The 25032-nt window shown below is 47.0% G+C and overlaps 2 protein-coding genes and 2 non-coding genes across 11 annotated transcripts in view; 3 read left to right on the forward strand and 1 right to left on the reverse strand.

The window, feature by feature from the left end:
* The window catches only part of RCSD1 (RCSD domain containing 1), a 76379-nt gene extending 68371 nt beyond the window's left edge, over nucleotides 1-8008 (forward strand). For 4 of the 7 annotated variants that reach the window (XM_023207083.3, XM_023207081.3, XM_023207082.3 and 1 more), the window contains 2 exons: nucleotides 5688-5869; nucleotides 6432-6566. In XM_023207083.3, coding sequence (XP_023062851.1) covers nucleotides 5688-5852 — 165 coding nt within the window. In that variant the 3' untranslated portion in view covers nucleotides 5853-5869; nucleotides 6432-6566. Of the gene's footprint in view, nucleotides 1-5687; nucleotides 5870-6431 lie in introns of all 7 variants that reach the window. The other 3 variants (XM_023207085.1, XM_023207084.1, XM_023207086.1) reach the window with 1 other exon arrangement.
* Nucleotides 8009-17231: 9223 nt separating this feature from the next.
* TRNAP-CGG lies at nucleotides 17232-17303 on the forward strand. Its single transcript has one exon. It is a non-coding gene; the product is annotated as a tRNA-Pro (tRNA).
* A 687-nt stretch (nucleotides 17304-17990) lies between these two features.
* Nucleotides 17991-18062, reverse strand: TRNAP-AGG. Its single transcript has one exon. It is a non-coding gene; the product is annotated as a tRNA-Pro (tRNA).
* Nucleotides 18063-24163: 6101 nt separating this feature from the next.
* The window catches only part of MPZL1 (myelin protein zero like 1), a 64801-nt gene continuing 63932 nt past the window's right edge, over nucleotides 24164-25032 (forward strand). For both annotated transcript variants that reach the window (XM_023207089.1, XM_023207090.2), the window contains exon 1: nucleotides 24164-24445. In XM_023207089.1, coding sequence (XP_023062857.1) covers nucleotides 24355-24445 — 91 coding nt within the window. In that variant the 5' untranslated portion in view covers nucleotides 24164-24354. The remainder of the gene's footprint in view (nucleotides 24446-25032) is intronic.

Genomic DNA, 25032 nt, shown 5'->3' on the forward strand with positions numbered 1-25032 from the left:
TGTGTGTGGAATGACCGAGCCCCGGCACGGCTCAGTAACTGAGGCTTCTATGGAAGCCTGCTGAGTGCAGGAGCCTGGGCGTGCTGCTGCAGGGGATCCAGAGATGAAAAAGAAAGGGGAGCTCCTTTCTAAAAATCATCTCAGTTTAGCACATGAGACCAGCAGCTCTTTCGCGTGCATGAACAAGGTGGAATAGGGCAGTGGACAGGGGACATTCCTAGGGAAGCCCAAAGTGCAAGGGTGGCAGAAACAATTTGTGTGTGCATGGGACAAAAAGTTGGGGATGCTTCAGGGCCAAGGCAGCATTTGAGTTGGCCCTCAGAGAAAGAGGCTGTATGTGATGTTGGGACGTTCACTCTCTCTCAGGAATTGGGCATCTGCTGTACATGAGGAGGACGGAGTGACTCAGTCCATGCTCTTCTGCCTGGGCCTGCGCTAACTGGCCCTTTCCCCTACATCGGTCTGCTTCCCACCCTGCTTCCCAGGAAACCCATCTTGAGCCCACCTATCTATGCTTCAAGAGCAGAACCAGGCCAGGCGCGGTGGCTCATGCCTGTAATCCCAGCACTTTGGGAGGCCGAGGTGGGCGGATCACCTGAGGTCGGGAGTTTGAGACCAGCCTGACCAACATGGAGAAACCCCATCTCTACTAAAAATACAAAATGAGCCAGGCGTGGTGGCACATGCCTGTCATCTCAGCTGCTAGGGAGGCTGAGGCAGGAGAATCACTTGAACCTGGGAGGCAGAGGTTGCAGTGAGCCGAGATTGCGCCATTGCACTCCAGCCCGGGCAACAAGAGCGAAACTCCATCTCAAAAAAATAAATAAATAAATAAGAGCAGAACCAGCCCTGCAGAGTCCCTAACAATCTCATCAAGTCAGTCACCCACAATTGTTTCCCTCTTCACTTTTGTTAGTGCATTCATCCATGCATGCATTTATTTGCTCACACCACTATCAGCTTCCTGCTACAGCAGTCTCTTTTCTGGCTCCCTGCTTCCACTTTTTTTTTTTTTCCCCTGCCTATATAATTCGTTCTCTGGACAGCAGCCAGCAGGTTTGATTTGTCTTTTAGATCAACTGCTCTTTGCTAAAATTATTCTCCTCTTGTATTAGGGTTGCCATAAAAAAATTACCACAAACTTGGTGGCGTAAAATAATAGAAATACACTTTCTTATAGTTCTACAGTTCAGGCCTCCAAAATTAAGTTGTTGGCTGGGTTGGTTTCCTCTAGCAGTTTGGGGGAGAATTTGTTCCTCTCCCCTAAGTTCTGGTGGCTGCCTGCAACCCTTGGAATTCTCCCTTGCCTCCTCCAGCTCCTGGTGGCTGCTGCAATTCATGGCATCTCTTGGTGTATAGATGCAGCACTCTGCCTCCGTCTCCATCACATGGCCTTTCACTGTTGCTGTGTGTCTCAAAGTCCCCCTCCTCCCTCTTATAAAGATGTCAGTCATTAGATGTAGGGTCCACCCTAAATCCAGAATAATCTTGTCTCGAGATTCTTAGTTACATCTGCCAAGAACCTCTTTCCAAATAAGGTCACATTCACCGGTACTAGGGGTTTCGATTGGATGTACCCACCTCTCCCTGACTCTCCCCTTCACTGTGCTCCAGCCATGCTGAGGTCTTTTTGTTCTTCAAATACAGCAATCTCATTCCCACTTCAGAGCTCTATCCTTGCTGTCCCCTCTGTGTGGGACATTCCTTCTGATCCTTGCAGGGCCGCTTCTTACCCATAGCTCAGAGCTCAGCTCAGATGGTCCCTTCTCACTGAGGCCTGTCTGTGCCACTCAGTCTAAGCGGACCTCCCTCCACCCCATCAGTTACTCTCTCCCACGATTCTACTTCGTCATCATAGAACACATCACTATTTGAAATTCTCCTGTGTATTTTTTAATTGTCTTTCTCTACTCCTTTTCCTCACTGCATCTCCAGCATCTGCTACAGAACCTGGAACATAGTAGGCTCTTTTTTTTTTTTTTTTTTTGAGATGGAGTCTGGCTCTGTCGCCCAGGCTGGAGCGCAGTGGCCCGATCTCAGCTCACTGCAAACTCCGCCTCCCAGGTTCACGCCATTCTCCTGCCTCAGCCTCCCGAGTAGCTGGGACTACAGGCGCCCGCCACCTCGCCCGGCTAGTTTTTTGTATTTTTAGTAGAGACGGGGTTTCACCGTGTTCGCCAGGATGGTCTCGATCTCCTGACCTCGTGATCCGCCCGTCTCGGCCTCCCAAAGTGCTGGGATTACAGGCTTGAGCCACCGCGCCTGGCCCATAGTAGGTTCTTTAAAAAATCTTTGTTGAGTGAATGAATGAATTTTGAAGGAAGACAGAAATTGACCCAAAAGAAATACTCTCTAATGATAGAAGTACAGGTATAAGAGGAATTGATGTGTTTAGGGGATCTCCTGGGGCCCTCACATTATTCCCACTCATGCTAGATCAGGGAGAAAAATGTGTGAGTCCCAAAGACTCATAAAGTATGACTGAGACCCCTGGGTTAAGTTGTCAGGCAGAGGTGCTCCAGATTTCTTTAACACTTTCCATTCTATGTAAGCAGTCGTTAGATTTAGAATCTTCTGGAACTGAGAGATTCCACCAGCTCTACAGAAGGCAAATACATGCCCCAAACTGTTAGTCCTTTTTGAGGATGAAGTCACTGGGTCCAAGTAGTCACCTGCCAGTGGTTGCCACATCTTATTTTCAGGTTCGGAGACACATGCCTTGCCAGGAGACCTCCCCATTTCACTGACAGCATCTTCCAATCCTGAAGGGTTGAAAAAGTCACTTTGGTTGAAAAGCTAGTGGGGAAGAGGGCTGCTTCCGGGAGGTCTCAGACAGAAGTCTTCCTGCAGGAGCTCCAGGAGCTCTGGGGCAGGCTCACTGGTGATCTCTCAAGCCTTGCCACTTCCATATTCCCGACAGAGCCCTGGGCAGGGGAAGAGAATGCCCAGCACCCTCAGGAGCACACTCCTCCTAAACAGGCAGCTCAGGTTGAGAAAGAGTAGCTCCACCTCCACCTCTGAATGGAATGAAAGGAATGCTTTTCCTCTTAGTCATCTCTGAGATGCCACTTAACCCAACTGCCTAGTATCTTTTTTTTTTTTTTTTTTTTTTGGCATGGAGTCTTGCTCTGTCACCCAGGCTGGAGTGCAGTGGCACAATCTCAGCTCACTGCAGACTCTGCCTCCCGGGTTCAAGTGATTCTCCTGCCTCAGCCTCCCAAGTACCTGGGATTACAAGCCTGCACCACCATGTCAGGCTAATTTTTGTATTTTTAGTAGAGATAAGGATTTCACCATATTGTCCAGGCTGGTCTTGAATTCCTGACCTCAAGTGATCTGCCCACCTCAGCCTCCCAAAGTGATGGGATTACAGGCGTGAGCCACCGCGCCCAGCCTAGTCTAGAGAGACAAAGAAACCAAGGCTCTGAGAGAGGACAGGAGTTGTCCATAGTCACAGAGCTCTATCAATGTTGATATATTAGGCACCTGCCCCATCATCAGAATAAACTGCTTACAAAGTACCTGTGCACGTGTGCATAATTTGTTTAATCTGGAAGAGGGCACTGGTTCTCCAGTCCTCCCTGTTCCTCTTAAACCAGGTCAAGGTCAGAATCAAAATGCCTGAGTCACTAGTGCAAAAGGAATCATCAGTGAAAACAATGACAAGGTTGGCCCCTTGAGTTATGGGTTTCCTTAGGCACCCATGCCTGTCCCAGGTCTTTCCTGGATCCCCCAGAGGCAGCACACACCTCTAAGCAGTTTTCTAACTCCCTAACCTAATTCTCATCTTGTTCCTTGGTGGTAGAAATAGATTGATCAGACAAACTAATTATGGTTGCATTCATGCAATCAGCATTTAATAAGCACCTGTTATCCCTACCAGTATGTGAGATACTGGGAGTCAAAAGTGAAAAAGACAGAGGCATAAACAAATAACGACAAGGCAGTGGAATAAATGGGATTCTGCCCTCGAAGGGTGCTATGTGAAGCACAAAGGCAGGAGCAATTTGTTCTTCGAGAGAAAACAGGTAAGTTCCACAAATATGCCAAAGGCATCAGATGTGTGAAAGCACTATAAAGCGTTCCCTTACTGTTAGGTTGCCCCTCACAAGCGTTTTAACATATCATGCTGAAAGAAGGAGCCACCATAGGGATTTCGATCACAGGTAGGCTGGACGTATCAAGTCACTGCACTTAGGATTCTGTTTATAAGGAAAAGTTGCCCTGGGAAGAGGGCACAGAATCAGATACAACTCTAATACTTTAAATAAATTTAGCAAGTGTTATCCGGGCACGGTGGCTCACACCTGTAATCCCAGCACTCTGGGAGGCTGAGGCGGGTGTATCACTTGAGGTCAGGAGTTCAAGATCAGCCTGGCCAACATAGTGAAACCGTGTCTCTACTAAAAATACGAAAATCAGCCAGGGGTGGTGGCGCGAGCCTGCAGTCCCAGCTACTTGGGAGGCTGAGGCAGGAGAATCACTTGAACCCAGGAAGTGGAGGTTGCAGTGAGCTGAGATCGAGCCACTCCAGCCTGGGCGACAGAGACTCCGTCTAAAAACAAATAAATGCATAAATAAAAATTTAGTAAGTGTTTCTCAAACACTCATTATGTATCTAGTATTGTGTAGGGCACTCAGCTATGCCAGAGACTAACTTACCCAAACAAAGATATTCGAAATGTTCAGGCATCAAATCTGAGACTTTGTTGTATTAACGATAAGTGCTGACTTCCTAATTGCCTGATTGAATTACTTTCCAAGCCATTCCCCTTGGTTTCTCAACATTTGATATGAAAGTCTTTTCTCCCTGAGCTGATGAAATACGTCCTTCTCTTGAGAATCCCCTACCTTTGTAACTTTGTAGTGTTTACTTTGTTCTTTCTTTCTTCTCCCTCCTGGTTAACTGGCAGGTCAACAGACTCAGTTCTTGGCCCTTATTTCTTCTCAGTTCTCTTGGGGACGCACTCCCTGCATTCCCACCTCAGTCATCCCTCAGACACATTAACTGTCCTCCCCAGAAATCCCTTTGCCTCTCCTTCTCCTTCTCCCCTTTCCCCCTTCTCCTCCTTGACCCTCCCCAGCCCTAAGCATGACTAGCGCTTTGTGGGAGCTCAATCAGTAATGGAATTGTGGCCGGGCACAGTCCCTCACACTTGTGATCCCAGTATTTTAGGAAGGTGAGGCATGAGGATCGCTGGAGCCCAGGAGCTGGAGACCAGCCTGGGTAACATGGCGCAACCCCATCTCTATGATGATACCAGTGCTAGCCTTTCTTTTCTATCTCTACAATCACGACTCATTCCTAACAGAATTCCTGGTCTCCAGACTCACCCTACACATCATTGCCAAATTCCTCTTCCTATAAATACCATAGGTTGTCTGCTCTCCTATCCCAAACCCTTTGATACTGCCCACTGAAAAATGGATTTCATGCTGCTCCATGGGCTGGGCTTTGCCACCTGCCTAACCTTCACTGTCTCCATGCCCCTCAACAGCATGGCTGGGGCTCCAGCCAGCCTGCACCCTCCACCATTCCACAGTAGGCAAGGCATCCCCTCATCCACTCCCGCAGCCTCTTTGCCCAAATGCCTGCACAGCAGCTGAAATTGCCGCAGCCCACTTAAACCCAGCCCTCACTGGTACCTGGAAGTCCTCTCACCACACCTCTATCTTTCCCTCCACAGGCCTTTTCTGATTGCTCTGAGGACAAATGCCCCCCTGCTCAGTATAATCCATTAGGATGGTCCACATCACACCCCACCTTGTACTGTGGTTACGTTTCCAAATGTTACCATTTCTCAGCTAAAGAACTGATGGAGACGAGGCTGGAGTCCTGGTACAGCTCCTAGCACAGAAGGATCTCGAAGTAATACCTTCTGAATGACTGTTGAATAAAAAGCTACTTTACTGTCCTTTTACTCAAGTGTTAGTCTTTTATTTTCAACTCTTTCTGTCCTTTTTCCATTTATATGCTGCCAAAGAATCTTGAGCAGAGTTTCAGGAGAGCACATTGAATGGGAATGAGTGAATAGGTAAGAGGCCAAGATAGAGGGAACTCAGGCATCAAGGGGTGGGCGGGGTCACTTGGTACTTGACGACTCAAGCTCTGATCTCTAGGTTAAAATCCTGACTTCATCACTTACTAGCTGTGTGACCTAGGGGATATAACCTCTCTGTGCTTTCATTGCCTGCCTCACCTATGACAGAGTTAATAGAAGTACCTACCTCATATTGCTTTTGTGAGGATTAAATAAGTCAATGCATAAAAAAAAAAAAACTAAGTCGGGCACATAGCATTCTTATGACTATCATTCTTACTACTACTCCTACTGTTACTATTGCCTGATCCAGCATCCCCGAGGAGGGATACTGAGTGTCAGGATTTCCTCACCATTTTCCTAATTAATTCTTTCCTCCCCTGTTCACAGGATGACACTCTTGTCCAGGACACTAAAATGTGAAGAACAGCTCATTGTGCCCCAGTGATGAAGTTGCTGGACACATCTCTTTGCAAGTAGCAGCAACAGTCGTAGCAGCAGCAGACGAAGGCATTGCAGAGGCAGAATGTGCTGAGAGTCTGGAGTCAGCCTGAAGACACAGGGTGGATTATTTCCTGGCCTCCACACCAAATGTTCCCTCGCAGATGGAGACTGGATCTGAGGGCAGCAGACTTTTATCAGTTTGAGTTTATGTCATTTGATGGACTTGGTTAAACAACAACTTACTTAAAACAATGCCATGTGGCGATGAGTCCCAGGGGCACTGGTCAGCCTGTGGAGCCCTGGACGCTATCCACACCCACCCATCCCTGCAGCCGACCTCCGGCCTCCGACCTCCGACCTGAGCTCTGATTTAGCTTATCAGATTTGCTTGGGTAAAGTTCCTTTTTATTGTTCTAAAGTGTTTACGGTTCTCAAATTCCAGTTAAAAACGAATTTTAGGTGGCCATAAACATAAAATAGAAATCCTGTTAGTTACAGAAGACCCTAAATTGTATCCAAACCCTAGAGACAACTTTTCAACTTGGTCCAAATTTGAACTGGCCAACCAGTCTTTAAAACATTGGACTGGAAGAGATAATGATTGAAACATTAAAAAAAAAAAAAAAGTGTCTGCTCCATTCTCAGTAGCTTTACCTGCCCTGTGCTTATCCAGTTGGTAACCACCATGGGAGGTCGCTGCCTTGGCTCACTCCCTTCTCCTGCCCTTGAGAACGTGGAGAACTCCCATGAAGAGGCAGAATGGCAGGAGGTTTCATGTCCCGCATTGCATCTCCTCCTGAAAGCAAAGCAGTGATACCTGAATAATGGCGGCTGTCCGATTGATCCTGTGAGGATGAATATGCATTTCCAGAATCCTTGAGCGTGGATTAGATGTTTCCTGGGAGGTGCCCTGAGTACCATGATGTGAAAGCTACATAATTAAAACATTTTTCTTAGTTTCCCTGGGAAGCTTTTCTTGACTCACAGCCCAGGTTCTTCTGGCCAACACAGGAGGAGTGAGTTGGTGTCTTTAGTCTCTTCTTCTTGGGTAGCTCTTGCTTTAATATTGTGTTTGGTGAGTGTAGGAAGTTCTGCAAGGGACAGGGCGCCTGACTACCCAGTCTTTGACTTATATCCTCTCCCATCTTCATGCACTCCTGCTGAAAAATGTTAATCCAAATACACATTTAAACTTAGTGTTGGTCCTTATTCTGATCTGAGTATTTTAATGTCTCAATGTGCTGATTTGGTAGCTGTAAGAATTATTCTGGAGGTCTGTTAGACTACATCCTACGCTGACTTCAGAAAACAGTCTCTCAGACAAAAAGGCCTTATGTCACCACTGGTACCTCAGTTTCCTCATCCCATTTACAGTTTTTCTAACTCCAGGGTAGTGTTTAGTGTTAATATTTGGGATTTTTTTTTCAAAACTATTTTTAAGTAGTTTGTAATTTGTAACAACCTTGTAACCTGGTTGAGACTGATATTGTCATAGTTATGATAAACTTTGGATATTAGCAGAATTTGGGAAATGTGTGTGTCAATTATTTTGAGATCTATAAACTTGTCTATCTAGCTAGCTCGCTAGCTTGCTATCAATCTAGCTACCATCCATTTATAGACAGAGAAGTCTACCCCTAAACAATACTTGGTTTTATTTATATATGTCTTTGGGTTGTTTATACACATGCACTATCTGGGCAAGTACTTTGTGAATGTGTGCATGATTATGAGTGTGTGATGCAAAGGGCCACTTTACTTGAGGAAGGCATGGAATAGAAAGTATGAGATTTAGATATGAAAAATGAAACTGCATTTTTCTTTTTTTCTTTTTTTTCTTTTTGAGACGGAGTCTCGCTCTGTCGCCCAGGCTGGAGTGCAGTGGCCAGATCTCAGCTCACTGCAAGCTCCGCCTCCCAGGTTTACGCCATTCTCCTGCCTCAGCCTCCCAAGTAGCTGGGACTACAGGCGCCCATCACCTCGCCCGGCTAGTTTTTTGTATTTTTTAGTAGAGATGGGGTTTCACCATGTTAGCCAGAATGGTCTCGATCTCCTGAACTTGTGATCCGCCCATCTCGGCCTCCCAAAGTGCTGGGATTACAGGCTTGAGCCACCGCGCCCGGCCAGAAACTGCATTTTTCTTCTGGAGGGTCTAAACATAGTAGCAGACGAGAAAGGGGCAGTAAAAATGACAAGAATGTGACATTGCGGGACCATGCTTGTGGGCATCAAAATACCTTTCTATCCCCCAAGTCTCCTGTTAGTCACATTATTTGGTCTACTTTGTGAAAAAAACAGAGACCCCATTCCCAGGGCTTGTTCATCAATGAAGGGGGCTCTTGGCAGGGAACTCGTGAAGTGCAGGGACTGAGTTTTGTTGGTGCTGCAGCCCCACTGCTTAAAACTCTCCTTTCTCGAAGCAACCATGATCAGGTGTTTTATTTGCATGGTTGATACTGCAACTTCTAAATTTGGGATTAACGAAATTCATCTGTGTTTTAAGTAGCACAAAGTTATTAACAGGCCAGGAAGACTTTCTTTCTTTCAGGCTTCCTTAATGGGTTTGAAAGAAAACACTGATTCTTCTACATCAACAGAGCTAAAGAAAGAGTCAGAGTCATTCTTCTACTATCTTTATAGTCTAGCTTGAATTTCAAACTGTGTCCTTCCTTATTCCAGAGAGGGAGCAAGAAAAAAATCCTGGATGCTTTGAAGGGATCTGCCACTATTTAAAAGGGGATTGGGATTGTATTTCAGCTGCATGTGGAACTAGGTAAGCTTCAGGGGCCTCAGAACTCCATGCTCCTCACTGACTTCACCCTGAACAATGCCCAGTTTTTCATGCAGGTTTTGTCCTATGACCAGTTAACTACATGTTCAATAAATATATGTCAAAGAAATAAATGCGTGAAAAGGCAACCAGTTCATCATCTTCTCATTAGGTTTTCTTGATTAGGTATGTGTTTAGTACAGCTGAATGAATAAGTTTACCTAGCTGCTGGTGACAGAAACCCAACTCAAACTAGTTGATGAAAAACAGAACTATACGGATCAATGAATCTCTCCCCCTTTTTCAGTTTCATAGAACTGAAAAAAACAAACCTAAATACAGTCACCCAAGTGATGTCAGGAATCTCTCATGGCATTGGTCTCTGCTTTCCCTCTTGTTGGCCATATTCTTTTTTTTCTTTTTTTAAAAATTATTTAATGAATTTTCCTTAATAGCTGCAGCCAAGGCGCTCTCTCGCTCTCTCTCTCTCTTTCTTTTCTTTTTTTTGACATGAGACAGAGTCTCACTCTGTAGCTCAGGCTGGAGTGCAGTGGCACAATCACAGCTCACTGCAACCTCTGCCTCTTGGATTCAAGCAATTCTCGTGCCTCAGCTTCCCAAGTACTGCAATTACTTTTGCACCAACCTAATAGCTCGGATTACAAGCATGCACCACCACGCCCAGCTAATTTTTGTATTTTTTAGTAGAGACCAGGTTTCACCATGTTGGCCAGGCTGGTCTGAAACTCCTGGCCTCAAATGATCCTCCCGCCTCGGCCTCCCAAAGTGGGATTACAGGCATGAGCCACCATGTCCAGCTGGTCATATTCTTAAGCAGATTCTTCCCAGTCCTCAAACCCAGTGAAAGGGCTTACTCCTTCCCCATTACTGTGGGGAAAAAATCCTATAGAGGCTTTCCATAGGCCCTATGTGACTCATGTGTCTACACCTGAATCAATCGTTATAACCAAGGAGATGCAGAGACTGCGTGCCCTCTCCTGGAGCTAGGAGCTAGGTGAGTCAATCCTGCACTGTCTCTACAAGGCCTGCACAGGCAAGCAAAAAGATTCCTCAAAGTGAAATCAGGTTGCTGTTACCAAAAGAAGCTATGCAGGCAGGCAAAAAACAACAGCTGTTTCCCACAGGACAAAACCTGAAACACCCAATTCCATTGTTTGCTTCAAAATTAAATTTTATTTGACCCCAACTAGTTCCACTCAAGTTTTTGCTCGATGGACCAGGTGAAAAAAAGGATAAAAAGAATGTCTCTATATAAGGCATGATCAGGTGGTTTATGAAGATGTCAAGAGCACTGAACAAAATCCAAATCCTCACATAAAATGGGATTAGGTTTCATAAGCCACCCAAGAAAATCAGTCTCATTTTTTATGTAATAATGTATTACTGTGCCCAGAGCTAACCTGTAGTTCTAGGGGAGTACAATGTGTTTGTATTATTCTTCATTGTACACAGTGCCTCAGATATGGTAGGTACTCAATAAATATTTGTTAAATAATGAATGACTGAATTGATTTAAGAGCTGAGATGGGATTATTTTCAACCATCATCCCTGCTTAACACCTCTCTTAACTGATAGCAGACATCTGAAATGTCATCATTAGCTTCCTTCAATATGCAAATACTTCTGAGAGAGATCATTATTTGAAGCCTCCTTTGTCATTTATACCTTGGTGTGAGAAGTTTCTTGAGACCCTTCCCAGAGGGGGTCACAAAAGAGGAGCAAAATGCACAAAATTCTAGGGTCAGGAGACACACTTTTCTGCCTTCCCAGTTTTGTTGGGGTAACCCAGGCTCCCCACGAGCCCTGTGCTGGATGTCCTGATCACAGTGGCTATGGATGCTGACAAGAGACCATTATTCCAGTTTTGCCCTCAAATCCCAGGAGAACTGTGGGAATTCCAGCGAAGTCTCACTGTGGTCAAATGGGGCAGGAAACTGGTTCTTTGAGACTCCTCGGAGGAGGAAGAGATGATGAATGTATTACATGCCTCAGAGGGTGAAGGAAGCCAAAAGAGTAAAACCACCCACATCCAAAACAGGAACTAAGAGACATCTTACACATCCTCCTAATCCTGAAAAGCTGTGGGGCTTCTCCATGGGAGCTGGAGCAGCCAGGAAGACAATATGAGGGAAGCAGGATGCCGAAGGAAGAGGTCAGAAAAGTCTAGGATTCTGGGCAGGCGCGGTGGCTTATGCCTGTAATCCTAGCACTTTGGGAGGCCAAAGTGGGTGGATCACTTGAGGCTGGGAGTTCAAGATCAACCAGCATGGTGAAGTCCCGTCTTTACTACAAATGCAAAAATTAGCCGAGTCTGTTGGTGTGCCTGTAATCCCAGCTACTGGAGACTCTGAGGCAGGAGAAACGCTTGAACCCAGGAGGTGGAGGCAGCAGTGAGCTGAGATCATGCCACTGTACTCCAGCCTGGGTAACAGAGTAAGACTCAGTCTCAAAAAAAAAAAAAAAAAAAAAAAAGAAGGCTAGGATTCCCCCCGAGTACTCCTGTAAGTAATGACTCTAGTCCTTCATGATGTAGTTTTACATAGAAATTTGAGAAAGTGTCAGGACGTGGTGGCTCACACCTGTAATCCCAGCACTTTGGGAGGCAGAGGCAGGTGGATCACCTGAGGTCAGAAGTTTGAGACCAGCCTGGCCAACATGGTGAAACCCTGTCTCTACTGAAAATACAAAAATTAGCTGGGCATGGTGCCACACACCTGTAATTCCAGCTACTCCAGGGACCGAGGCAGGAGAATCGCTTGAACCTGGGAGGCAGAGGTTGCAGTGAACTGAGATTGCGCCATTGCACTCCAGCCTGGGTGACAGATTGAGACCGTGTCTCTAAAAAAAAAAAGAAAAGAAAGAAAGAAAAGAAAAGAAAGAAATTAGAGAAAGTTACTCTAACTTGGATAAACCCTTAAGTCAGTTACCACACTTACCAGTTTCTTCTGTTTTAAAGAATGAGTAGACTGAATTGCACTTTAACCAGCATGCAGAAACAAAATTCTAGAATTATTATATGATTGGTACTCAAAGGATGGATATTACCAAGACACAGATACTCATTCCTCTCCAAGAAAACAATAGCCTCTTCAAACAATAGGACCTCCAACACTAGTCACTGCTGTTTGGCTATTTAAGGAAGCCATGCGTACCAGACAGTGCCAGGCACATCCCCATCACAGCTGCACCTGGCCTCTCAGGAGTGATACAAACAGGCTTATTGACCACCTCTGGAAGCAGAAGGGATGGAGAAGCACAACAGGGCCTGCTTTACATTGCTTCTAATTCTGTGTCTCTATTCATTCTACCACGAAAAAAGAAATGCAGTTTTAAGACCCCTGTTTTCTTTGTGGCTTAAAAATGTTAATTATCCTTATTTTTTTCTCATTGTAAAAGCAATGCATCTTTATTTTAGAAAATTGGTGGGGGGAAAGAAAAAATTTTAGGAAGCAAATAAAAAAGTTTTTTTAAGTCCACTATCCAGGGATAACTAATGTTACTATTTTATGGATTTTCTTCTTCTTTTTTTTTTTCAGTGCATTATATACGTTTGTTTTAATTCTTGGTTGGTGCAAAATTGGGATTTCACTATATCTAATTTTCTCTTTCTTTTTTGTAACATGCTCTCAGGAGCATGTCTTCATAAAGAATCACAGGTTTGGCCCGGGTGCGGTGGCTCAAGCCTGTAATCCCAGCACTTTGGGAGGCCGAGACGGGCGGATCACGAGGTCAGCAGATCGAGACTATCCTGGCTAACACGGTGAAACCCCGTCTCTACTAAAAAATACAAAAAACCAGCCGGGCGAGGTGGCGGGCGCCTGTAGTCCCAGCTACTCAGGAGGCTGAGGGAGGAGAATGGCATAAACCCGGGAGGCGGAGCTTGTAGTGAGCTGAGATCCGGCCATTGCACTCCAGCCTGGGCCACAGCGAGACTCCATCTCAAAAAAAGAAAAAAAAGAATCACAAGTTTGATCATGAAAACGATACATTTTTGTGTTAACCAGAAACATCTGACAAGAACCAGCTCTGTATAAAACAGAGGGTAATAAGATAAACAGGTAATAAGATTCCCTCGTAGAAGTGAAGGTGTCCTAGTGGAGAGCAGTTCTTTCACAATCTAGATCTAAGATTCATATTATCCCTCCGACCCCATGTATTCTCAAAACTTAAAAACAAGCAAAACCTTTCGAATGAAAAATGAAGAGGCTGAGGGAGTTCCAAGAATTCATTAATAGTGGTTCAATGAAAGGACTGCAAAATTCAGAGGGACACATGATCTAAACCTCATAAAAAGGATCATTGAGGGAAACCAAATAGAAATGTGTTTAGTAACATGTAGCTGAAGCTTTTGCTGGATATTGGACTAGAATCTGGAAAAAGACACGAATTTTCAGTCAGATCCAAGTTTCTGTTTAAATTGGAGGAAGGCTTGCTGTGGGTGACACAAGCCTACCAAGACAACAGCCATGACCTTCTAGTACACAAGCAGCAAACAAGGCTCAGCATATGAGCATGAGGCCAGTCCTGTGTGCCAAGTTAGCGAGAAGGTTCCTTGTAGTGGTGAACCCATGTAATTAATTGTATTCTCATTTCTAAGGACTGACCTTGCCAGACAGAGCCAAGTCTGCACCACTTAAGCCTAAATTGGGTAAGAATTCAGTGGCCAGCAAATCTTAGTTATTAAATAGTCACTGAATCCTCATTACAAGTGATTTAAATGTCCATTCACATTTTCAATAATGGCATCCCGGAGTTATTCTAATCATCTCCTAATGGATTTACTAGTTTTCTAATTTCTTTTACTCCCTTTTACACATCTGACCCCAAGTCAAAATTGTTGTTGTCAATAATACTTTTAACATTATCACCATTCTCAAAAGCTTTGATGCCATCAAAACCCTTAAATGAAATTAAAAGATGAAATCATGGGCTTTAAAGTTCTCCAAGGGCCACTGGTCCTCTTCTTCCACATTTCCATCTTACTTGTTAACCAGCCAAGCCACGCTCCTTAGCAGAGAATTGCATCAAGAGTTATAAAAATGGCCAAGGACCAGTGTTTATCCCTGTGACCAGACCAACTCTGGGATTGTGTCCTATGGAAATATAATCCAAAGTACATAGAAAGGGGCCGGGTGCAGTGGCTCATGCCTGTAATCCCAGCACTTTGGGAGGGGAGGTGGACAGATCACTTAAGCCCAGGAGTTGGAGACCAGCCTGGGCAACATAGTGAAACTCCATCTCTACAGAAAAATACAAAAATATTAGCCAGGTGTCGGTGAACTAGCTGGGTGTAGGTGGCACATGCCCGTCCCAGCTACCTGGGAGACTGAGGTGGGAGGATCACTTGAGACCAGGAGGTTGACGCTGCAGTGAGCCATGATCCAGCACCACTGCACTCCAGTCTGAGTGACAGAGTGAGACCCTGTCTCAAAAAAAAAATTACATACACAAAATTTCAGTGAAATGTTTGACACCACTTACTTATCGTACAGTGGAAGAATAATTAAGAAAAGGATGTGCCATTATCTTGATGGGATACTATGAAGCCATTACAAACAACTTAAAGGAATGGAAAAGCAGACTTGGGAACTTATTTTTATTTTTTATCCCTCTCCCCAGGCTTGGGAAATTAAAAAAACAACGAACAAAAACAAACAAACAAAAAACACTTGAGAGTGTATACTCAGCAAAGATGAAAGAAGTGTCCAGCTCTGTCCTGTTCCATGCATATGGTAAGTGGCAGGAATGAGTCAGAGCTCCCAGGAGTGGGATACAGCTCAGGCAAGGCAGAGAGAGCCCCAGCGAAGGCAGGCACACTCTCAAAGGGAAGGAGGGTGACACTTAGCTGCTCAGGACTTGCCCTAATGAAAACTTTCTCCCCAACCTTCCCCACCCTTGACTATCCTCAAACTACCAAACAGTGTGCTAAAAGCAATAGCCAGTCGGGCGCGGTGGCTCAACCCAACACTTTGGGAGGCCGAGAAAGGCCTATCACCTGAGGTCGGGAGTTCGAGACCAGCCTGACCAACTTGGAGCAACTCCGTCTCTACTAAAAATACAAAATTAGCCAGGGGTGGTGGCCCATGCCTGTAATCCCAGCTACTCGGGAGGCTGAGCGGGGAGAATCGCTTGAACCTGGGAGACAGAGGTTGCGGTGAGCCGAGATCGCGCCATTGCATTTCAGCCTGGGCAACAATAGCGAAACTCCGTCTCAAAAAAGAAAAGAAAAGAAAAGAAAAAAAGCAATATCCAGTTCTCACACCTTAGGTCAGTGAGAGGAAGAAAAGTGGTCTCAGACAAGGAGAGGGTGTCAATAGTTTTACACACTTCCAAACAAATAGAAGGCGTAGACAGGGCTGCCCACCTCAGACCTGGCTCCCCCTGCACCAGCCAGCGACAGGGCTCTCTACAGCGCCAGAGTGGGCTAAAGAAAGGTTTTTCAGTGCTCGCTGTTTGTTCTGAGGTGTCTTCATTGCATTTTCCCCTGTTACGCTCCGCACGGGCATGAACCCTGGTCCTGACCTCCTATCGTTAAGTGTCGTCCCAAAAGCTCACTGACATTAAAAGGAAGGGAGAGAGAGAGAGAAAAGAGCAGAGACGCGGGTGCACGTGGGAAGCTCTCGGTTAGCAGGTGAGAGGGCAAAAGCACCACCAGGACCTGGAAGAACGGTCTGACCAGGCTACAAAGCGATGGATTCCTTTTACGCTGAACTGAAAGTAGCCTTAGAATGCAAGAGTATTTTAGAAATAAGGGGCCTCTGCAACTTGGCCACAAACTGCAAGGAGCCGGAGTGCAGGGTGGCGGGGGGGGGGGGGGGGGGGGGGGGGGGGGAAGCCGTGAGAGCAGTCCGAAGGCAGACAAGACGAGCTAGACCCCCAGGCCGGGAAACCACACCCGCGGGAGACCCCGCACTCGGACTCTAGCTCCTCTGGGCGGAAGGGCCGGCAGGCTCACATTTTTTGCTGGATGGGAGGGAGAAGACCGGACCCGCTGCCACCGCCCTCTCTCCTCCAACCTTTCAAGGTACCAATCTTCTCCCCCACTCTCCAGTCCCTTTTATACGCCCCAGCCCCCAGTTCTCCCACCCTCCAGGACCTCGGGAGTTCCTAGACCAGCGCCACCGCCAGCTCCTAGCCCTGTGGACTTATGTGAGCGACTTAACATCTCTGAGTCTCAGTTTCCTCATCTGCAAATGGAGATACAATGGCACTTAGGTGATTATTACGAATATCAGGTGAGTTCAATACAAGCAAAGGGCTTAGAAGAGTGCATTACCCCCAAATGAAGGTTCGGGGAGTTAATATTCACTCTTTCGTCTCCCACCCTTTCTTAGCTAGGATTCGGGTGTAACCTTCCCTCGCCCGGGTTCCCCATCCTCATTCCCCGACCCACTCGTGGAGCGAGCGGGCCCAGCTCTGCGTGCACTGACGCGCTGGCGGGGCGTGGCCAAGTTGCAGAGGTCCCTTATTTCTAAAACACTCTTGCATTCTTACGCTACTTTCAGTTCAGCGTAAAAGGAATCCATTGCTCTGTGGCCTGGTCAGGCCGTTCTTCCAGGTCCTGGTGGTGCTTTTGCCCTCTCACCTGGGCGGGGGACCTGGCACCGGGCTGCGTCCTGCCCTGCCCCCCGCGCACTTTCCTCAGCCCGTACTCCCGGCGCCCGCCAACACTGCGAGTGTAACCGCCGGGGCCAGCCCGGGCTCCGGAAGGCGGCTTCCGGGAGCGCGTGAGAACGTGGAGGCCCCGCCGGCTATGGGGTGTTGGAACGGCCGGACCAGGCAAAAGCCTGTCCCTCCCTGCTCCTCCAGGCGGCGGGGCGGTAAGCGCTCCGGAGGAGGCTTAGGGAATCAGAGGACACGCAGTAGAAGGGTCGCAGGTCGTGGTTGTTCGGAACGTGCGGCGAGCGGCGGAACAAGGCTGAAGGGAAGCGATGAGAACGACTTTGCCGAGAGCGGCTCGTTGGTCTAGGGGTATGATTCTCGCTTCGGGTGCGAGAGGTCCCGGGTTCAAATCCCGGACGAGCCCAGGCTTTTACCCCCCCACCTACACCCAAAATTTAAAACAGATTTTTCACCCCCGTTCCCCACATATTCCATTCGGAAACTTAAATGAAAGCATACTGGTCCCATGAGCTCAAATGTTGATCCCCTTTGTGTTTTGAAGCGAAGGACCATGTGAGCCCAATTAATACAACATATGGTTACTGTACGCCCAAGGGCAACGCATTCTAATTGCTTTGTACCATGTAAAACACACCCTTGAAAAATAGACGCCTAGTGCAGAATCCTGTGCACGCCTTTAACTCCTCCAAACGAGCAGGGGGCGTCATGGATTAGCAGGTCCTGGGGTTCGGGAATGAGCATTTCCGAGAAAGGGGGCGCTCAGGAGATACCCCCACCCCCGGTGCTCGGCACTGTGGTGGATGGGTTTAAACTACGCCATAGGCAACCAAGAACAGATCTCCCGATGTCTCTGTACACGCGCTGCACCCAGAAATAGACAGGTAGGAACAACGTTTTCATAGTACAATACTACATTACTAGCAAACTTTTTGCATTTTCAAAATGAGGCCTTTTAATGGTATTCCAATGTGGATTGTGCTCCAAGTTTCCAAAAGTCTAAATTTTGTGTTTTACTCTGACCAACCTGTGTTTATTACGTTTAGTAATCTATCCCCAAAACATACACTTAGGAGGTTCTTACTCCAAAAGAGGGCTCGTCCGGGATTTGAACCCGGGACCTCTCGCACCCTAAGCGAGAATCATACCCCTAGACCAACGAGCCGCCGTAAGTGCTGGCTTTCCGTCATCGCTGAGGAATGCATAGCTATTTAGTCCGGCGCCCTCATGTGGTTGTTCGCATGTTAGGATTCGATCTTTGGGTTGTGTTTGCTTTCTATAGATTATGCGTTTTCAATTTTCTTTCTTTTCTGTTTTGCTCTTTGAAAATCAGTAACACAGAAGAAAGCAAAGTAGTTGTCACTATCAGTATAATATCGACCTGTTATTTCGAAAACTGTAATTTTATTTCTATTCATGGCTAATAAATGGCTCTGAGTGTGGGACAATGTCACTGTGGCTGATTCCAGACTCCGTTACTGGGTTCTGGATGTTTCGTTCGTTCTCTTTCGCACTTTTCTATAATGTTAAAATCTCGGTTTCTTGCCGATATTTTTTATTATAGTATTCAAAGATCCACCTATCTAGCCTTGTGAATTCCCATCTCTGTTTTTACTCAAAGTGTTCTCTTCAGCTGGAAAACCTGTTTGCTTTTGGATAAATCCCAAACTCTAACCTTCCCAGAAAAAGATCCTTTAACATATCAAAACCAATTGTATGTGGTAAATAACTGGGTTTCAGTCTTATCTCCTCCAACTGTAACTTGCTAGAGTGCAAGACACCTACACCAACACTGAATTGTACTGTAGAATTGGCAACCAATTGTGTGATTGCTGTTCTATTGTCCCAATATCTTTAATTAGATATAGTAGGCATGGCTTCCTAACTATATTTTAAATTCTTTTTTTTTTCTTTTTTTTTGAAACGGAGTCTCGCTTCGCTCTTTCGCCAGGCTGGAGTGAAGTGGTGTGATCTCGGCTCACTGCAACCTCCGCCCCCTCAGCCCTCCAGGTTCAAGCGATTCTGTACCTCCGGAGTAGCTGGGATTAGAGGCGCAGGCCACCACGCCCAGCAAATTTTTGTATTTTTAGAAGAGACGGGTTTCACCATGTTGGTCAGGCTGGTCTCGAGCTCCTGACCTCAGTTGATCCACCCTCCTCGGCCTCCCTAATAGGATTACAGGCGTGAGCCACTGCCCCCCGCCAAAATTTTTTTTTTTTTTTTTTTGCGACGGAGCCTCGCTCTGTCACCCAGGATGGAGTGCAGTGGTGCGATCTCAACTCACTGCAAGCTCCGCCTCCTGGGTTTATGCCATTCTCGTGCCTCAGCCTTCCCAGTAGCTGGGACAACAGGCGCCCGCCACCACGCCCGGCTAATTTTTTTGTATTTTAATAGAGACAGGGTTTCACTGTGTTAGCTAGGATGGTCTCGATCTCCTGACCTCGTGATCCGCCCGCCTTGGCCTCCCAAAGTACTGGGATTACAGGCGTGAGCCACCGCACCCTGCCCTAAATTCTTAAATACTTAGCATTGAGGCTTACCATAGGAAAGCTAGTGCTCAATGAATAATTCTGAATGGTTATAATTTGTCCCAAATTCCTTAACAATAGAAATTTTAGGTGTTTTGTTTGTTTGTTTTTTTGTTTTTTGATACAGGGTCTCACTCTGTCACCCAGGCTGGAGTGCAGTGGCATGATCATGGCTCACTGCATTTTGGTACTTTTGTTACCGGAAAAAAGGGGTCTTCACCCAGACCTGGAGAGAGGGTTCTTGGATCTCGTGCAGGAAAGAATTCAGGGTGAGTTGCAGAGCGTAATGAAAGAAGCAAGTTTATTGGAAACTACTCTGTTACAGAGCAGGACATCCTCAGAAAGTAGGAGGAAAAACACCCTGTCCTTAAGTTTTTCTTATATAGTGATCTTACCTATGTAAAACCTAAGCTAAGCTGTGCCTACATGCGGGTGAGCAGACAACATGACAAAATTTGTTACTCTATTGATTTAAAGAAGACAATTATTGACATTTTAGTGTGTGAATACATAAAAGCATAACTATGATTATCTTAAAGGCATATATTGCTGTGGATATTAGGACATTTGGACTTCTTGCTGTTGTAGGAGTCCTAGATATCTTCAGGCTGTTTCCTTAACTATAAACATCCCATGACTATGGGTCATGGCAGGCAAGGAGTGTGCCTTCTTAGTCCTAAAATGGAGCCGAACTTAAAATGGCGTTATTCTAGCTTTCCTAGAATTCTGCTTCCATATCACGTTGAGAAACACGTTGATAAACAGTAATTGTGAATTGTCATTCTAGCAAATAACCAACCAGGTAGGAAACGAGTAGACAGAGTGACTATCCTAAATAGACCCATTCATTAATTTTATTTCATATGTCATGCATTCATCGGTTTATTCATTCATTCATTTCTCATTCTTTTTTATCTTTTTCCGGACAGAAGTCTTGCTCTGTCACCCAGGCTGGAGTGCAGTGGCGCAGTCTCAGCTCACTGCAATCTCCGCCTCCCGGGTTCAAGCAATTTTCCCGCCTCAGACTCCCCAGTAGCTGGAATTACAAAAGGCCGGCACCAGATGTATTTTTAGTAGAGACAGGGCGGTGGGGGCGGAGCGGCGGGTTTCGCCATGTTGGCGAGGCTGTTCTCGATCTGACCTCGTGATCCGCCCGCCTCGGCCTCCCAAAGTGCTGGGATTACAGGCGTGAGCCACCGCGTCCGGCCTGCTCATTTTTCAACAAACATTTAACACTTACAAGTACTGTGTGGCCGACTTCAAACTGTCAACTTTCTTCCTATGGTTTGACAACAGAAAATTATAGAAAATCTAGCACTATCTTCACCCTTATTTGTTTTATTTCAAACTGCCCTAACTTGAGTCTTCAGTTCTTAGGGCTCCAGGAAAGGAGGGAGGATAAGAATACCTTGTACAATGTTAACAAGTTCTAGATTGCCAGGATAGTGTATTCATCAAAATCTAACTGGAAAAAAATATGCCCTGCACACCTAAGAAGTTTATACTGCTTTTCTCCTTAAAATGAGGAAGCCATAGAATATAACTGGTTAGAGAAAATAATGTAACCACTTCAGATATCTGAAAGCCTCAGTCTCCAGAAGTCTCCCTGCTCTCTCTCTTTTCCCATTTGAATTTACTATCGCTATTATCATTTTAGGTTTTTTCCCCCAACTTCTACTTCTCTCTAATCGTTAAAAGGAACTTGTCTTTTACTCGGCAGACCAAATACTTGAGTATTTCATTTGACTGTCATAACAATGATGCAGAAAGACTGACAATAACAAAACTCAGAATATCGATTGCTTCATTGGCAGTGGGAAACATCCTTATTTGGTAGGAGGAATGCCTGCGCTATCTTATCTGTCCAGGCACATGCTTCCCTAGAATTAGGTCCTTGTGAAGCAGATGTAGTACACAGATGGTTGCAGGGCCCAGGAAGACAGTGTATCTTGAGGAAAATTTTATCCCAGCTACAGTGAATTTAGAAGTCTGGCAACACAGCCTTCTCCTGTAAGAATTAACACCTCCCTAAGGACCCTTTTACCCTTGTTCCCCCGAATTGGTGTCTCTGTGCCCAGGGGAAGGAGACACTAGAACTCTAATTTTCCAATTTTCAAAATTTTCTAGCAACAATGCTTCTGGATTAAGACATTCTTTGTGAAACTGATTTGGCTTCAGGCAAATCTTTCTCAAGGTGGCCCGGGATTCCTCTTTGAATCTGTCTGATTGTTATCTGTGAGGAGTCAAATTCTCAGGGTTCCTGGAACAACACTCACATTCCAGTTTTCCTCTGGCAACAGATCTTGAAGGCAAGGATAGACAGGCTAGAAATTAGACTCTTTTGCTCTTGATTATACTTCTCATCCAATTTATACCCAGTCCTGTAATTCTTTTTGTGAAATGTCTCTCAAATCCTGTCTTCTTATCCCCACTGTCAATACCTTATTTCCTGCCCCCTTCATTCTTGCCCTGCTGCAGTGGTTACCTTTTTAAAACACAGATCTGAACTTCTTACACCCCTTTCACCACTCTCCACTGCCTCCACAACAAACAACTCAAGGCTCTTCAAAATATGGCCATAGCCTCCTTTCCTGGCATTCTCTCTTCCCCTCTTTCCCTCACTCCCCTCATTCCCCTCTTCCCCTCACTCCCCTCAAGTTGCAAACCACATTTCTCGATGAGTGTGCTTTTCCTGTTTTCTCTCTGGTGAACTTTTATTCATCGGTTCTCTGAGTTTTCTTTTTCTTTTCCTGTTTTCTCTCTGGTGAACTTTTATTCATCCTTGGTGAATCTTTCTAGATGCTTCTTGGGCCAGTGGATTTTGGGAGAGCGAGGTATATGTGGCTGAGGTACATCACAATCAGCAGAGAAGCTTTAAACACTGCTGAGTGTCACTGTCTGTGCTGGCTTTGGGTTTCGTCCTTATTCACTCTTCCTTTTTTTTTTGAGACGCAGTCTCGCTCTGTCTCTTTCGCCCAGGCTGGAGTGCAGTGGCGCGATCTCGGCTCACTGCAAGCTCCGCCTCCCGGGTTCATGCCATTATCCTGCCTCAGCCTCCCGAGTAACTGGGACTACAGGCGCCCGTCATCACGCCAGGCTAATTTTTTGTATTTTTAGTAGAGACGGAGTCTCGCCCTGTCGCCCAGGCTGGAGTGCAATGACGCCTGATCTCCTCTCACTGCAACCTCCGCCTCCCAAGTTCAAGCGATTCTCCTGCCCCAGCCACCCGAGTAGCTGGGTACAGTCGGGCAGCGCGCCACCATGGCCGGCTAATTTTTTTGTATCTTTTAGTGAGACAGGGTTCACCACTTTGGCCAGTCTGGTCTCGAACTCATGACCTCATGATCTGTCTGCCTTGGCCTCCTGAAGTGCTGGGATTACAAGTGGGAGCCACCGCGCCTGGCCCTCATTTTTACAAATGTAATCGAGTACTTGTTTGTGTACACCTAGTAGACGATGTGCTTGTTGCGAGTAAAGCCCAGGTGTTCTACATCCATGGTTCAATTAATGCATTGGTATCTTTTCCAACCTATGGCATGTAAGACACACTTCAAAAGGATCTGCTGACAGAAATAGGGCGAAGTGGTTCTGGTGTTTTTTTTTTCTAATGTTCTTATAATTTTGCTGTACTACAATGTTAGCTAAAACAGCACAGCTATCACGAATGGCATTAAGACTGACCTTAGACAAAACCCTGAAGTGAGAAGTTGCATTTTGGGTTCTCACCATACTCTTCCCCCGCTCTTGTCCTAATTGTCTAAAGCTTGTTTCCCTTCCTCACCGTATCAGCCTCCCACCTGAATCTGCCCTGTTCCTCCTTCACACTCATCTTTCTTGTGCCCCGTCCCTCCATTTTTCCCTTTTGTAAGCCATTTTCATAAGAATCCTTCCAAATACTTCCCCTACTGATTGGACAACCCGTAGGTGGCAGACTGTTCTGGGCCAAGGCAACCAAGTTGAGCAGGGCCAGCAATCAGTGTCGGGAACTTCTGCAGGGCACTTCAGAATCAGTGTCGGGGAACTTCGGCATTCTATTTTTCACGGACACAGACAGGAACACTGACATGCAAAAGCAAAACAATCAAAAAGCATTTTTATTTGTTTTCCAGGTAGTAGGAAATCCGAGTTCCAGATTCCCATCCTTCTGAAGCCAGGAGGGAGGTTCCTAAGAGGAGGTCAGGACAAGATGGAGACTTCTTTTTAAACTAGCAGATTTCGCAAATTGCGACACATACGTTATCTAGTCCACGCAAAGGACAGGCCTTGGGGACAGGGCAAGGGGAACGTGTTCCACCTGGACGACTGAATTAGAAGTCTCTCCCCCATCAATTGAAAGCCTCACTATTTTTCATTCTGTCTTTTCTTTCTTTTTAAGGTAAATGAATTGCTTCTTTCTCGTTAGGTGAGGCCGGCAGAGACCAAGAAGAGCTGAAGCGGAGGCGAGGTTAGTACCCAGCAAAGACCCGTGGCGAGGAGAGACAATGAAGAGGACCATGGGACTGGACCCTGAGAAAGGCAAAGGAGACGCTGGCTGGCGGGGCCCGTAGGCGGACAGCCACGCAGGCAGGCGGAGGGCTCGGCTCGGCCTGGGACCGCTGCAGACCCGGCCTCCGCGCGGGGCCAAGCCGCCTGGGTGGGACCGAGAAGGCGGAGCCTTCCCCGTGGACGGGTGATGGACAGCCTTTCTCTCCAATCGCGTCCTTAAAGGGGCGCGGGCAGGCCAATGAGCGGACAGCGAGGGCCGGAGCCGGGCTGAGGCTTGGGTGCAGAGCTGGCGAGCTGCGGCTGGGGCCGCAGTAGGGAGCGCGGCGTGGAGGTGCCACCCGGCGCGGGTGGTGGAGAGATCAGAACCCCCTTCCCCAACCCGAGCCAACCTCAGCGGGCACCGGGGCTTAGGGGCGCGGCGGCGGCGACTGCAGCGGCTGGACGATGGCAGCGCCGGCCGGAGCCGGGGCGGTGATTGCAGCCTCAGACAGTAGTCGCTGGCTGTGGTCGGTGCTGGCGGCGGCGCTCGGGCTCTGTGAGTGATGCCAGGACCAGGGCTGGGGCCGGGGAGGGGGGCTCCCGGGCCCGGCACACGCCCCTCGCAGGCCAGGCGCGCGTGCTGAGACCCCAGGTGGGGAGGGGGCGCGGCCTGCGCTCTCTGGGGCCGAGGCAACCCAGCCCATGGGGAACGCGGGCCCCCGCGACGGGCCAGGAAGGCGCAGAGCCTCTTTCTTCTCCTTCCTGGATCCTCGAGTGCGGAGGAGGAGGGGAGAGCGCTCTATCTTGCTCCTTCCCGGGGGGCGGCTGCGGTGAGCCCTCGCGGCGCCTCCTGCCCCCTCCTCACGATGACTCTGGATCGTCTGGGCCCTCCCGGATTCTGATTCGGGAACTGGGGTTCTGGCGTTCTCCACCTTTGGGAGGTGGCGGAAGGTTGCAGGTTTTTCATTTGTAGGGCCTTTGTTGGTTCGTTTCCTGTTAAGCCAGGGTTTTGTTGTACTTGTAAGTTCCCTTTCCCATGCTCTCATTCAGATTTAAGTCTCCGTAATAAAAGAGTCCTGGAATCTCATTTGCCTCATTTCCGTGGTCTGCAAAACGCCAATATAAAATATTGTTACTTCTAGG

The sequence above is a fragment of the Piliocolobus tephrosceles genome, chromosome 1 (assembly GCF_002776525.5).
Source record: "Piliocolobus tephrosceles isolate RC106 chromosome 1, ASM277652v3, whole genome shotgun sequence".
Lineage (NCBI taxonomy): Eukaryota > Metazoa > Chordata > Mammalia > Primates > Cercopithecidae > Piliocolobus > Piliocolobus tephrosceles.